The sequence below is a fragment of the Glycine max genome, chromosome 16 (assembly GCF_000004515.6).
Source record: "Glycine max cultivar Williams 82 chromosome 16, Glycine_max_v4.0, whole genome shotgun sequence".
NCBI lineage: Eukaryota > Viridiplantae > Streptophyta > Magnoliopsida > Fabales > Fabaceae > Glycine > Glycine max.
Window position 1 is genome coordinate 12,349,525 of NC_038252.2, and position 16,776 is coordinate 12,366,300.

At 37.2% G+C, this 16,776-nt stretch overlaps 1 protein-coding gene across 1 annotated transcript; it reads left to right on the forward strand.

Annotated features, from left to right (window-relative positions):
* The first annotated feature begins 4,922 nt into the window (after nt 1–4,922).
* On the forward strand, nt 4,923–8,253 carry LOC100787489 (cytochrome P450 CYP82D47). Its single transcript, XM_003548601.4, has 2 exons — nt 4,923–5,900; nt 7,437–8,253. The coding sequence occupies exons 1-2, from the start codon at nt 4,938–4,940 to the stop codon at nt 8,064–8,066; spliced, it is 1,593 nt and encodes a 530-aa protein (XP_003548649.3). The 5' UTR covers nt 4,923–4,937; the 3' UTR covers nt 8,067–8,253.
* The last annotated feature ends 8,523 nt before the right edge of the window (nt 8,254–16,776 follow it).

Consider the following 16,776-nt stretch of genomic DNA (forward strand, 5'->3'; position numbering starts at 1 on the left):
TTCATGTTGTCAGGCAGAATATGATATCCCAGAGGCTTCTGACAGTAGGACGAAAAGGAAGTTACTACAGACCGTGGGGGAGAGATGGAGGCAGCTTAAATCAGACCTCACGAGGAAATGGGCCCTTGCAGCCGATCAGGACGGTGTCGAGGACACTGTCAGTGACAAATACGGCATCAGCAAGGAAAAGTGGGCTCAGTTTTGCCAGACTCGCAGAGACCCTTCTTGGGAGGTATGTTCCTTTGCCATTTAAGTTGTTTTTCATATTAAACATGATGTTGTTATACTTCATTCTACCCATTTCTAACATTATTGTTTAATTTTTTCAGGATGTGCGCATGAAGGCACAGGCCATCCAGAAGCAGAATACTGCCCCCCACGTTTTGTCTCGTGGGGGTTATGATTATTTGGAGCAGAAGCTCCTGGCTGAGAAGACCAAGAAGAAGATGTAGGAAGCTGCACAGTCAGGAAGCGTTGATGGCGTCATCAACCCTCCATCCCCGATCAGACGCCACGTGAAGTGGAAGATGGCCCGCACGAAGAAGACAGGGGAGATGACGACTGAGGCCGCAAAGGAAATCGCTGAGAAGATTGTAAGTCATGTTCAACTAACCATTACAATTATGTTTGAATATTTTGAGAATGCCATGTACCACTGTGTGTTTTCTGTGAAGGATTCGTTTGAGGAGCAGGCCACACAGGGATCGTTTGTCCCCCATGGACGTCAGGATGTTCTGGCCGCTGCTATTGGACGTCTAGAGCACCCTGGACGTGTCCGTGGTATTGGAGCCGGTGTCACCATCAAGAAATACTTTGGATCGGCTCCACGGACGTCCTGCAGCGCTTCCTCCCTGCCTCCTGATGAATTACACCAGCTGACTCAGCAGATCAGGGACCATCTAGAGGAGTCCATCACATAGAAAGTGACGAGGCAGGTCATGGCATCCTTCAGCCACCTTCAGTCGCAGATGCAATTTTAGGGACTTGCAGTGCCTCCTGAGCCTCTGGTTGGTCCTGGTCCCTCCGGTCCTTGAGTGAGCACAAAGGGGAGTTGTGTTGATCCCTCAGGAAACGATCCTGAGACCGGTGACTCTGACAGGTGCGGCTTGTACATAGAAGCAGATCCTGCCCGCCTGGTTGCCATCGGGAGAGTTTATGAGGGATCCACTGTTGTTCATAACACTCCTTTGTTGCTTGGCCAAGTAAAGGTGAGTGTGGAGGAGGTTAGAGATGCAGATGCTCCAGTTCCTGTACCCACTGATGAGGTTTCCTTAGTGAGGCAGGCACTTCACACCTTCCTTGCTTGGCCGACACATCTAGTCAAGTCTTTATCACAGCAGGTACTTGTTGTCTTTACTATATGTTTCTTCTTTTCAAATTAGGCTATTTAACTTTGTTTCATGAACAGGTAGCTGTGTCTCCGCCAAAACCACCTCCGAAGCCCGATCCGGAGGTCGATGATCCACTTTATCTGATGACATTGACCATCCCAGAGCTTTTCTTGAGGCCTTATCAGGTTAGATGGGATGCCACCGTGTTCGGGGTCGTTAATCCAGATTTCCCCCTGTACATAAAGTACGAAGACCTCTCCGAAATCGCACACGGTGGTCAATGTCTCAGCATATCAGTGTTACAGTTATGGATTCTGTAAGTCTTTATATAAAAGGATTTTATTTACCTAAGTTATGGCTTTCAATTCATAAATATTTAACTTTGACTTAACATAAATAGGCATCTCACTGAAACATGTATGCGAGCGGGGAATTCTGATATCTATGGATTCCTCGAGCCTCAGTCCATTCAGAGGTCTGGGCAATCGCAGTTTGAATCTGAAAGTTACATAAAGAGTTGGATGCGGAGTTCACAATGCGATGTGTATCTTGGAGCCTACCTAAATGGGTAAGTCACAAAATAACAAAATTTAATTAATGTTTACTAATGTACTAACCCATTTTAGGTTCCACTGCAGTGGACATTGGCAGATGGTGGTCATCCTGCCCAAGGAACACTTAGTTGTCTGGTTTTGTTCATTGCATAACAGGCCAGACAACTACCTTAAGGGGATTATTAATAGGTTAGTGTTCTTTTCAATACATTTGCATTGTAATACCTCAACGTACAACACCAGTTTTTAATTGTTACTCATATGGAACAGTGCTATCAAGGGTCTTGATGATGCTCCACAGCCTAAATCAAAGGCTCCTGCTTGGTGGATTGTCGTCAAGGTACGTCATTTACATAAAACTTCCACTTATATATATTTCTTTATGTGTCTATACACTAGTTGTTTAATTAATATCCAAATTTCATTATGTATTTAGTGTAATAGACAAAAAGGAACTACTGAGTGCGGCTACTATGTCATGCACTGGATGTCCACCATCATTTTAGGAAGTTTTAGAAATAATTGGGAAGCAGTAAGTTTATTTCAAAAGAAAATCGATTTATTTATAGTTTGTATTACATTATTAACTTAATATGATTTATTTAATCATGCAGTATTTTAACGACCCTAGACCATTGGAGCCCGAGAGATTAAAAGCATTGCGGATTCAGTGGGCACAGTTTTATCTCTGAGTTAGAGATCAGGCCTAGGATTTAGGGACATTTTTTAACATTTTTGACATTTTCTATGTAACACGAACATTGAATTCATTTGTTGATTGTTCTTTATAATATATAAATCAATTATTTGATGTTTATTATCATTAAAACTGCTTGAAAGTAGAATAAAATGTTTATTTGCTGTGAATTGGGCCTCCTGAAATTGCATTTGACAGGTACAATTTTGGGTTTACTGTAAAAACAGAAAGTATATATAAAAAAATATTTGAAAACAACATCGGTTATTAACAAAAACCGATGTTAATATCATAACCAACATCGGTTATAATAGAAAACCGATGTTAACGTTTGTATATTAACATCGGTTTTTTGTGTATAACCGATGTCAGCGTTTGTATTTTAACATCGATTATCTGTGGATAACCGATGTCAACTATTGTACATTAACATCGGTTAATTATAAATAACCGATGTGAATATTTGAATAGTAACATCGGTTATTTATAATTAACCGATGTTATACACAAAGAACTACACCAAATAAGTGTAAGCATCATCAACGTTGACATCGGTTTTCTAGAAACACAGATGTTAAGGGCATACATTAACATCGGTTATTCTAGAAAACCAATGTTAAACTAACATATTAACATCGATTTTACTGGAAAACCGATGTCAACGTTCATCATGCCTACACTTTTTTTGCTGTTGTTCATTGTGTTTAACATCGGGTATTTGGAGAACCAATGTTGTCATATGTATGTTAACATCGGGAACCAATGTTAACATTCATACATTCAACATCGTCACTTTCAACATCGGTTTTAGAACCGATGTAGAATGTTCTAAATAACTGATGTTGAAAGTGTATTTTCTAGTAGTGCATGCTCCATTTGGAGTTCTGTAGTGTCCTATAGGCCCTACACAAAGTAGGTAGATCAAGTAAGCACAAAATTGGAAAATTAGCTATAATTCTCAATTAAGCTCAATCATTTGCCTAATACCAAAACTAAGTTAAGATGATAAAATAAGGGTTAAAGAGATGTCAATTGAGCTAAGAAGAATAGAAAAATATTAAACTACAAATACTCAATCAAAGACCTTCTAAACTACCGACCTTTTGTCGTTTCACATTTCTTGCATATAATTTTTTCCCTTGGTTTGGGTTAGTGATGATTGCTTTGGGACTGAGTGTTTCCTTTTCTTTTGCATATGTATTGTTTTCATTTTATATGTATATGTTTACAAATATCTACATTCTCAATGTGCCTATGATGTAGCACCAGGAGGACTATTAGCTAGTGTATATCACCTTACAAGACTAGAATATGGTATAGATCAACCTGAAGAGGTCTGCATAAAAATATTTGTTGCAAGAAGAAATCCCAGAATTCCTTCTATTTTTTGGGTTTGGGAAAGTGTGGATTTTCAAGAAAAGGAATCTTATGATATGTTGGGAATCTCTTATGATAATCATTCGCGTCAGACCTAGGTTTCAGATATTTTGTTGGCACTTAGTGTGTAATTTGGGACATATCCACACTTTGATATATATTTAGTTTCACACTCGTTATTTATTATAATGAATCACCCTTTACACACACATACACATAACAACAGTTTAAGTTTAAAACATTTCTCTTTCTCTTCATTAAAAAAAAAACATATGGTTTATAATTGGAATGCATATGTTTTTATAAAGTGATTTATATTTTCATCATGACTTGTATCTATAAAGGAATAAAAAGAAAAGAAAAATTTACTCACGTTTTGTTAAAGTAAGATGTTTTCACAATTGGATTAATGAGCACATTTATAAAATTAAAAAATAAAAAATCATTTTAAAAAAGAAAAAAATACATATTTATTCATAATAGATTTTATGATGTCATAATTTTCATATATGTAAACATAATCATACATGCCAACACCACTCACCATCACCCCCATAATAATTAATTAATTAATTAATTATAAACACTTTAATTAAATTTAGTTCTTCTTATAATTAAATCACTTGTTAAACAATTAAAAAACACAACATTACAAAATTCCATTCAATTATTTTCAGAAATGTTACTGTACAATTTTTTATATTGATTCTCTTATAATTGATATAAAATGACGTCATTAAATTCTCTTATAATTTTTTGAACTCACCTTTCCTCAATTGTTATTGGGCCACCTTGTCAATAAGTGACATATATTCTGCTATGAAGGGCCTACGTCACACGCAACACGTTTGATATTTGTCAAACTAATTATTTTGTTGTCTCGTTCATGGGACCCTCTGATCATGCCGTTCAATAAATGCAAGAGAATTCGGATCCTAGATATAGATGTGCAGATATTGTGGCTACTCAACCCTCCTCATGGATCCTGCTTCATATGTCCAAACTATTGCAGGAATCTTAGCATTGTTAATTGCATACATTGTGTTTAGGTCCATTAAATCTCCTAATGGATCTAAACAAAGAAAGGGTAACCAAGTACCCGAACCTCGTGGTGCTTTACCTTTCATAGGTCATGTCCATCTTCTCAATGCTAGAAAACCGTATTTCAGGACCTTTTCGGCCATTGCTGAGAAATATGGTCCAATTTTCATTCTCAAATTGGGTTGCCACCCCACCTTAGTCGTGAATAGCAGGGAAATTGCCAAGGAGTGCCTCACAACTAATGACAAAGTTTTTGCCTCAAGGCCTATCACATCAGCAGGGAAAATCTTAGGTTACAACAATGCAGTTTTTGGTTTTTCCCCTTATGGGAAGTATTGGCGCGAAATTAGAAAAATGGCCACCCTTGAGATCCTCTCAAGCTATAAGCTTGAAAAGCTAAAGCATGTGAGAGACACTGAAACATTGTCTCTTGTCAAAGACCTGTACTCATCAATATCATATCCAAAGAACGTGAATGGCTCAACAACTCACGTGCCTATAAGCAATTTATTGGAGCACATGTCCTTCAATATAATTGTGAGGATGATAGCTGGGAAGAGATTTGGAGGGGACACAGTTAATCAAGAAGACAATGAGGCATGGAGGCTAAGAAACGCTATCAGAGATGCCACATATCTATGTGGTGTTTTTGTGGCAGCAGACGCTATTCCATCCCTTAGTTGGATTGATTTCCAAGGGTATGTGAGTTTCATGAAGAGGACTAATAAGGAAATAGACCTTATTCTTGAGAAGTGGCTGGAAGAACATCTAAGAAAGAGAGGTGAGGAGAAGGACGGTAAATGTGAAAGCGACTTCATGGATGTGATGATATCTGCTTTCCAAGAGGAAGAAGAGATTTGTGGTTATAAGCGGGAGATGGTTATCAAAGCAACATCAGTGGTACGTTTTCTTGGCATGCTCATTAGTAGTAATTATCTAGCAATAATTATTCTCATACCTTCTATTTTATTTCATTTTCTTGTTTTACTATCTAATTACTTATCCAATTTATCAATTCCTTTCTCATTCTTTTTTTCTTCATATTTCTCTCGATCGTCCACCAAAATACACTACAAAATAAGTCATACATAATCACTATTCATTATCTAATGATAATCATTAAAGTAGATTCGAAATTTTATTTGCCAAAAGACACATTAAGAAATTTATTTATTTTGATTTTAGTGTAAAAATATTACAATATGTAGAAATTATTTAAGACATGTCTTTTAAAACAGTCAATTATTAATTACATATAACAATCTATATATAATTGAATAAATGTGTAAATTTAGTTTATTCTATCAAGATATGCTAATTGAATTTTAGCTCATGTTTAGAAAGTTTGTAAAATTATTACTAAAAATGTATTTTATCCTCTAAAGAATCATTTATAGAACATACCAAATATGTGTTTGAAGTCTTGAGTTGAGGGAGGGGAGCTCCACCCACGCCTCCCTGAATGTAAAGTGTGCAGGTTTACGTTGACCACGATTATTTTTATTTATCTTACTTACTAATTCAATGAGATTCATAGATTAATCTAACCCACGTGGGATTGAACCCCACATGCAATTAGTCCTCTAAATCCTCCCTTGTATGTTTGGTGTGAATCAAGGTTTTTTTTTTTTTACATTCAATCACTCATTCTTTGAGGTATTAAAATATATTTAAGAAATTAATTTCTTTCAATAAATATTTTTCCATACATATAACAAGAATTGAATCTATACCTACATACTTAAAAAAATATTATCTATAATCATATTACATTATGTTGGTTCCTCCTTTCCTTGTATATATGTTGGATGGGTTGGAAGTGCTTCCGTTAGTTTGAATTCCAAAATTTTTACAAGAGGCTGCTGAAGCGTCAACTTTGGTTATTTATTATGCTCTATAGATTTAATTTTTCCTAAAATTTAACTTTTAACATATTCCTTTGATCCTTTCTATTAATATAGCACGGCCAATGCCAAAAATAGGACCATACATAAATTACTTTATATTTTTAGACAAATGTTATGACACAAGTTAAAAAATTAAAAATATATATATTTTATTGAAATAAATAAAATTATATTATTCATGATTTTTTACATTCTATTATGATTCATATAATAAATACTTTTTTTTTAATTTTTAACCAATATACTTAAGACATTAATTAATAAGATCCATATTTTTAATGTGTACAATTTCCATCTTTTAATTATAGTTAATCTTATTCCATATATTTCCCACAAAAAGGAACTCAATAAGTTGCATATATCTTAAACCCCTTAATTTACATATTTTGATTCAACTAATTTAACATCTACTTCTTTCTAATTAAATTAAATAAGTACTCTAATGTTTTGGGTCCATCCTCAACCTGAAATTCTATGATGTTTTCAGCACAATAAAAGGTGATCTTTAACTCATCATTTTTTTATGCAGCTTCTTATCCTTACTGCCTCAGGAAGCACAGCCATAACACTAACATGGGCACTCTCCTTGCTCCTAAACCATCCAAAGGTCCTAAAAGCAGCCCAAAAAGAACTGGACACCCATTTAGGAAAAGAAAGATGGGTCCAAGAATCTGACATAAAAAACCTCACTTATCTACAAGCCATTATCAAAGAGACCCTTCGTTTGTACCCTCCAGCACCTTTAACTGGGATAAGGGAAGTTATGGAGGATTGTTGTGTGGCCGGGTACCATGTCCCAAAGGGAACACGTTTGCTTATTAACCTATGGAACTTGCAAAGGGATCCAAAAGTTTGGCCCAACCCTAATAAGTTTGAACCCGAGAGGTTCCTCACCACTCATCATGACATTAACTTTATGAGTCAAAACTTCGAGTTGATCCCATTTAGCATTGGAAGAAGGTCATGTCCTGGAATGACATTTGGGTTGCAAGTCTTGCACTTGACTCTGGCTCGATTGCTTCAAGGGTTTGATATTTGCACAAAGGATGGAGCTGAGGTTGATATGACTGAAGGGTTAGGAGTAGCCTTGCCTAAGGAACACGGACTTCAAGTTATGCTCCAACCACGTCTTCCATTGGGGCTTTATGAACGACTTTGAATAAAGTTTGTGAAAGTTAATTGTAATATTTTTATTCTCATATATTGCATCCCTCAATAATTTGACTGTACTTTGGGTTGTGATGTCTTATTTTACCAGTCGTTTATGTAGTTCAATTGTAACAATTAGTAGTATTGGAATATTAAAAAATTGATAATGTATTTGCATGGTGCATAATGTTATTTTATATCTTATTTTTTTCTACTTTTAAATACATACATACCTCAATGATACATTATCATAATGATAGGATAGAGTAAAAATTGTCACTATGCCATATATGTACTTTTAAGTGCTAACTAAGTATCTAAGATAGATAACACGAGAAAGTATTATTTAAGCATGTCACTCTGCATTATTACAAACTAGGGATTTAATGACAAATTTATTGAAAAAAAGAAAAACGTATGCAACAAATAACAAATAGAGGGGAAACCAAATGCATAAACATTAAGGGCCGAATCTGTTTCAAGCCAAATGGAAAGTCATAACACTATTAATTCTGCATGAAAAGCATACGAGACCCCTACCTACAGAGAAAAACCACCCTTAAAGTCACCTAGGCAATATGTGAAAGGACCTCCACAAGCCCCCAAGCTTGGAGCTCCAAGTGCAACCAACCTCTAGCAAGAAATATCCAAATCACTTCTTTAATATAAGGAGCCTTACCAGGATGTCCTTTAATAAAAAAGGATTTGAGAATATTGAATTATTTGGATATTTGATTACATACTTTGATGCAATCCTTCCAAGAAGGAGATCCATCACCAGAGTCATGACCAGGAGACTCCAAGAAGATTGGGCCAGGGATGGAGGAGAAGGTCTTAAAGTTCTCATGAGCCTTAAGATAGATTTTGGTCCCATGGGCTAAGTGTGAATCCACTTATCTTTGTACATATTAGATTAGGATTTCATTATTTTTTGGACCTTGTATTTAGGGCTCTATAGTGTAGGGACGGTACCCCACAAGTTTAGGATATCCTAGTAATGTAGGATTTTTCAGCCCTTGTATTTTAGGGCACCTAGACTAGTTTTTGTATTAGGGGTAGTGATGTAACTCCATGTAGAGCTTGTAGGCCTTGGATCTTCTTCATCAATGGAGTCCTTTTCTTCTTGAAGACCAATGGCAGCGGAATGGAGAAGGAGGAAAGGTAATTGGAGACGCCACTTCAAGGAGAAGATGAGTCAAGAACAAGCTCACCACCATAGGAGGTCATGGATAAGAGCTTGAAGGTAGGGGAAGATGAGTGGAGGGAGAGGGAGAGAGGGGGGCATGAATTTTATGCCTCAAATAAGGTCCGAACTTTGAAATATAATTTCTCAAATGAACAAAGTTGAAAAAATGCACATAGAAGGCCTCTATTTATAGCCTAAGTGTCACATAAAATTTGAGAGAAATTTCAATTTCAATTCAAATTTCACTTGAATTTGAATTTGAATTTGTGGAGCCAAATTTGGAGCCAAAATTTCACTAATAATGGTTAGTGAATATTAGCTATGGTTCAGCTCACTAATCCAAGATCAAGTCCAAGATTCTCCACTAAGTGTGCTTAGGTGTCATGAGGCATGCAAAGCATGAAGGACATGCACAAAGTGTGACTATATGATATGACAATGGGGTGAAGCAAGCAAATGCTCACCTCCCCCTTAGGATGGTCCAAAATTTAATTTGATTGGGCTTCTCCCAATTCAATTAAATTTCTATCCCAATACACACACATCAAATAGTGCACTTAATGCATGTGAAATTACAAAACTACCCCTGATACAAAAACTAGTCTAGTTGTCTTAAAATACAAGGGATGAAAAATCCTGTTTCTAGGGTACCCTACCTACATTATGGAGCCCTAAATACAGGCCCAAAAATAATGAAATCCTAATCTAATATTTACAAAGATAAGTGGGCTCACACTTAACCCATGGGCCCAAAATCTACCCTAAGGCTCATGAGAGCCCAAGGGCCTTCTCCTGCATCTCTGGCCCAATCTTCTTGGAATCTCCTAGTCATGGCTTTGGTGATGGGTGTTTCGCTCTCTGGGATACTACTTGTTTGTGTGGATGCGAAATCTACCGACAAGTGCACCGGGTCGTCAAGTAAATAATTAAAATGGTGTGAATCGAGTATCGAACTCAGAGAACTTGTTCATTTGGTAAAGGTTTGTTCAATAAGCAGACATTTGCAAATAGAAATCATGATTATGAATGAAAGTAAAAGTATTTTCTATTCTAATTACAAAGCAATAGACGTGAGAGAGTAAGTGTGAAAGCAGATATCTAAAGGCATTGGGTCCTCTTACTGAGCAAATTGATGCAATTAAGGATGTTTCTCTAATTAAAGATGTTTCTGTGTTCTATGCTGAAGGCTTAAGTACTAAACACTAATGTCTTGTGAGTTTAGCCTAATTCTAATTAAACTTCGTTGACAGATGTCTCTTTTTGAACTTAGCTTTGTTGAACAACTTTATGATCACAGCATAATAAAAACTAAATTACCGCACTTTGTGTCCAGACATATGGTAACCTAATCCTGCTCTATCAAGTTCTAAGGAGACAATACATCTTTCAATGCTAAAGGCCCTAACAGTACACACATATGGGTGATCAATCCATAAGCATGAAATAATAAAGTACTGATATAAACAATGAACAAATAAAACAACCTTAATTAGATAGGGAAAGAATTTACATCAATTACTTAGCAAGAATCCCCAACTGAGGGTTTAGCCTTCCATAGCAAGGAAGATCCTTTTACAATGAAGAAGAGGAATTAAGAGAAATTGCTTGTTCAACAACCAACATAAGTCTCAATCTTTGCACTTCATCTCATATCATACAGTCAAGAACACACAAACTGAATCTGAAGGACTTTTTCAAGGCTTGTAACGAGGCTGGGCTGCAATCAATTCATGGTTTTTCTAGGATGCAAAAGCTTAGCTTATAGATCAACCTTTTTCATTTTATTCCATAGATCAACCTTTTTCATTTTATTCCAACTCTATTACTTGCCTTTCCGCACTTAGCTTTTCTTTTTCTTAAATAGCAACACACACACTTTTATTTTATACTTATAGTTTTTTTTTAAATACTTGTTGCTTATTAGATGACTGTGTGTTGCTCTTTTCTTACCATTACAAGCTTTGACCCCATAATTCCCCCAAATTTGGGCAAATTTGCTTTGAACCAAAATTCCTTTTATGAATGATGCTTTCCTACAACCTAAGACAAGGTAGAAGGATATAAACTATACAGACTTAAGGTTCAATCAAACAATCATACTTTCAGCTCAAAATGGGTGTAAGGGATAAATCAATCATGCGCAAGGTAAGCTTTTTAGCTAAGTGGCTATCTTCAATCAAAACATGGCCTTCATCATCTTCAATTCAACGCATTCATTCCATACTCAGAGATTCATGCAAAAACCATTATTTAACATTAGTCGTTCTCTCATAATTAAAGATCACACTCTCACCGGGTTGCGGCTAATGCGTTCCTTCACAATCAACCTGGCAAACCAACTAACATTTCCAGTCATGATCCTAATTCCATGTTCTTTCTCTTCTAATGATTGCATGCTCCTTCAAGGCATATGATCTGCACATTTCAATTCACTCACATCATACAATTGATCAATTCAAACCAATCACAAACACTGAATTCCATAATCAAGTATCAACCACTGGATAATATAAATGCACTGTTCAATCAAGCTATCAACCAAAATAAAAAACTATAAACTGAAATTTAAAAGTTGAAACCTAAACATAAATCTAAATTATAAAATGTACTAAAGACGAGATAATATTAAAACTGTTCAAAAAGCAGGGAAATAAATATCTTGATCCTGTCAATGATCCTGTGCAGAGTCCATGGCATGCTCATTTAGGTCCAGTGCAGTAGTGACTACTGATGAATCTTGAGAAAGAGGTAGGTCTGGTACTGGTGTCACCTGTGGGGTAGCTGCTACTGGATCAGTCTCAAAAATGAAAGGCTCAGGTGCAGTGGGCTCTGAGGCCTCTAGAATGTCATCCTCCTGGTCCGGCTGAGGCTCCTGGGCTGCAAAGGTCTCATCCCCTCCCAAAGGAGAAGGCTAGACTCCTGGTCAGTCCACCTTCTGCAGAAACTCGTCCACGCTCATAACTGGCCGCTACTGGACCACATCCTACAAACTCTGCATGAATAGGAGCTAGCCATGGTGCAGGCTCTACATCATAGATAGGAAAGGCTCTGAGCCGAGGTACCTGGAAGAACTAGAGTTGCTGGTGGTGAAGGAAGAATAGAAGTAGATGGAGCTTATGTAGGGGGAGCAGGGGTAGCTGAAGAAGATGGGGCCTCAGATCTTCTAGCCCTAGATTTTTGGGTCCCTGGAAAACTGACTGAAGGTTCATCCAGGTTCCAGCAATTCTTCTTAATATAAGCCAAATTAATGGCTGGGCTGAGTGAATCAAAGGTAAGGGAATCTGAGGTGACTCCTCGGGGCTTGCACAAGGCAGTAATCAGGGCTGGAAATCCAAGCTGCAAGGAGTTGGACTGAGCAATGAGTGAAATCTGACCAGAAATAAGTGAACCTAAGTTCATATTCATCTTCATTACAAGCCCGTAGACTAACCTGGCCCTATCCAGATTAAGATTAGAAGTATGGGATGTTGGGGCCAAGTTAGAATAAGATAGAACACTCCAAGTTTGGGCCAAAGTGGTATGATCTTTCCTCAAGAGATTCCACGGCAGACCTTCGGCAATAAGTACAAATCCCCTCCCAGGGATACATAGCCAGGGTGCAAGCTCCTGAGGATCAGGCCTTAGTCTAGCAAACCTGGAGTAAGAGGGCAAGCTCTCCCCTTGCTCCATGACCACTGGAGTCTCCAAAAAGTTGTTGAGGGAATCAACATCAAATTTTATCAGGTGCCCTCGAACCCTAACTTGCTTGGGAGACTTGCCCTCAGGGACATATAGATTTGCATAGAATTCCTTCACAATTGCCACATAAATGCTTCCCTCAGTCAAGTTGATCAGCTGTTTATGCCACTTTCTTCTAATCAATTCTCTTCTGAAATCATCAAACTCATTGATATACAGCTTGACATTTCTTTTTGGCAGAATGTTCCTGGCAAGCACATTATATGAGTAATGGTCCTAGGCCTCCTGTGATACAAATCTTGATCTATCATAACCGGCCTGAGACACTTAAGTTGTGGCTTTTCTCGTACGGGAAGTCATCTGCAATACAAAAGAATCAAACAAAAGATTAGACAGGAATTTATTCAAATTAAAAAGTAGAAAATAAAATTGAAAATCAGACTAGGCGCTTAGCGCGCCTTAGGAAAATCTACTCATGCGTTAAGTGCGATAGCCACGCGCTTAGCGAATGAGCACAAATCCAATTTTTTCTGCAGAATTGGCTTAGCGAGTAGGCTCGCTAAGCCCAATTCCACAAATTTTCAAAATAGATAAGGATTTGCGCTTAGCGCGACTACTCTACTGAATAGAATTGGCTTAGCAAGCAGGCTCGCTAAGCCCAATTCCAACAAATAGAAAAATAGAGAGATAATTTCGCTTAGCGAGACAGGGCACACTTAGCGCACAACAAAACACAAAAATTTCTAAGTGTTTGAGAACACATTACTAGCTTAGCGCATAGACGCGCTTAGCGAGTGCACAAGCAATTGAAATTTCAATCAGAGAGGATGAACGCGCTTAGCGGCATAGGGCCGCGCCTAATGAGTTCATCAGGAAATCCAGATGTTCAACAGAAACGATGAACTCACTTAGCACAACAAGGCGCTTAGCACGCTCATCGCGATTTCCAGAAAAAAATAGGGGCTTCTCACCCCTCCACTTAGGCCCCTATTAGGCCATCTAACCCTAATCAAACCAAGCACATTATATCCACAATAAAACCTTCATTCAAGTCTAACAAACAACTAACCTAACAGAACTAAGTATTAATAGAAATTCAACCTAACACTACTAAGTTAACTAGCCTAAAGATTGAAATTTGGAAATAAAATAAACAAATTTAAGAAGCTTACTTGTGCTATTGAATATGAGTGCAAAGAGGGAGCATAAATGCAGACAATGTAGGGAGGTTGAAGTACTGTGCAGAGGATGAATGTAATGAATGGGAGAAAATGCTCAGAGGAAGTCAAATGGTAATTGCCTAAGGCAGTTTCCTTATTTGCTGGCAATTTCGAATGACTCGCTTAGCGCATGGACTCGCTAAGCAAATCAACCTGATGTTTGAGTTTCAAAGCTCATGCGCTCAGCGGATCTGCTCGCTAAGCCCAATACAAAAGTATGAAATTCTAGAGAAGCTTTTCGGCTTAGGGCGAAGGTACGTGCTAGGTGAGTTTTGCTGCTCTAATTGGTCCTACAACTCTCGCTTAGTGGGCCAAAGTCGCGCTTAGCGAATAAAATGCTCCTTGAATGCAGTAGTGGCCCACGCTTAGTGCGTCTGTCTCACTTAGCGCTATTCCAAATAGAAAAGGGATTGGGCTTAGCAAGAGCACTCACTTAGCCCAATTCTCGAAATTAATCAAACAGAGAAGAATAACGCTTAACAAGACCAGACTTGCGCGCTTAGTGAGATAACTCGCTTAGCCCAATTCCAAAAATTAGAAGGATAAAGAGTTCATTGGGCTTAATGCACAGGTCACACGCTTAGCAAGACCATACAACCAATGATCAGTGGTCAATGCGCTTAGCGTGAACAACAACTTGCTTAGCGCATGAAGAAGATGGCACTTAGCATGAGGAGTGCGCTTAGTGAGTGGACAACAAAATTTTTTTCAAGTTATTTTTATGTCCACAACTTCACAAAAGCTTTTTAACCCTTTTTCCAATACTAAACATGTTGAATTCAAACAATCACAAGCAATCAAACTTAACTAAATGCAAGGAAAACAGAATTAAAAAGGGTTGGGTTGCCTCCCAGTAAGCGCTCTTTTAACGTCATTAGCTTGACGCAAAAGTCTTTGTCAGCTCGGATCAATCTTGGTTCTCTCCTTTAGAACCTTCTATTCGCTCTCCTTCACCTCTAGACAAACATTCTGGTCCAGCAATGTCCTTTATTCATCAAATAGCTCAAAGCTAATCTTTTGGCCTTCAATACCCATTTCTAGCTTCTTCTTTCCCATGTCTACTACACAGCTTGCAGTAGCCATAAATGGACGTCCCAAAATTAATGGAATATATGTATCTTCCTCTATGTCCATTACCACAAAATTAGCAGGAAAGATAAGGTGTTTGACCTAAACCAAAACATCTTCTATCACTCTACAAGGTCTGGTGATGGAGCGATCTGCTAACTGTAAAGTCATCCAAGTCAACATTATCTCCAACTCTCCAAGCCTCCGGCACTTGGAAAACAACATCAAATTAATACTGGCTCCCAAATCAATAAGAGCCTTGCCCAATTGAACATGGAATAGTCACACTCCTAGGATCTTTGTGCATAGGTGGAAGAATCCTTTGAATTACAACATTGCAGTTTCCTTGCACAATGATGTTTTCATTGTGAATGTACTTATTCTTCCGTGTGAGCATATCTTTTAAAAACTTAGAGTACAACGACATTTGTTGAAGAGCTTCTCCAAAGGGCATAGTAATCTCCAATTTCTTGAAGATATGAAGGAAACGAGCCAGATGTCGTTCCTTGTCTTTCTTTGTTGGTACCAATGGATATGGCACCTCCTCCCTTTTGCTTGGACTTGCCTCCTTTCTCTTTTCTCTAGCCAGCTCACTCTTGGTCTTTTTCTTCTGTAGAAGCAAGCTTCATGATGATGAATCAAGTATGATTCAAGTACTTTTGATGATGACAAAAAGCCCAAAAGAATGATGTCAAGATTAAGTCAACAAGTTCAAGATCAAGATTAAAGAAAAGACATCAAGAAGAATCAAGATTCAAGAGAAGATGAATTCAAGATTCAAGAGAAGAAACCAAGAAGCAACAAGTTAAGACTTCACAAGGGAAGTATTGAAAAAGATTTTTCGAAAACCAAACATAGCACAATTTTGTTTTACAAGTGGACATGCGATTCGACGAGATGGACTCAAGGATCACCAAGGTTGAAGGTGATGTCACTTATATCCGCACATGCTTTGATCTACCACCACCACCGCCACCATCATCTTAGATTTTATTATTTTTAATATTATTAGTACTTTGATTTCTAGCCATGTATTTGGCTATATTATTATGACATTTGAACACTTAGTATTTCTTTTAATATTTTCTTAGTATGACTGAACATCATATTTATGGGTTGTGATATATGACTATGTGGTTTGCATTTTAATTTGGTTTATTCATGTTTTTGTTTCATGATTGGTTTAGAATTTTTTTTTATGATTGTTTTACAAAGAATGCTTTGTGTATGTTTTTAAATTATGTATGTCTTGCATACTTTGGCTTTTTGTTGATGCCAAAGGGGGAGAGAAAATAGGGATTAAATCAAGAACTCTCATAATTAAATAACTTAATTTCAAGTATGATTCAAGTAGTTTTGATGATGACAAAAAACCCAAAAGAATGATGTCAAGATTGAGTCAACAAGTTCAAGATCAAGATTAAAGAAAAGACATCAAGAAGAATCAAGATTCAAGAGAAGATGAATTAAAGATTCAAGAGAAGAAACCAAGAAGCAACAAGTCAAGACTTCACAAGGGAAGTATTGAAAAATATTTTTCGAAAACCAAACATAGCACAGTTTTGTTT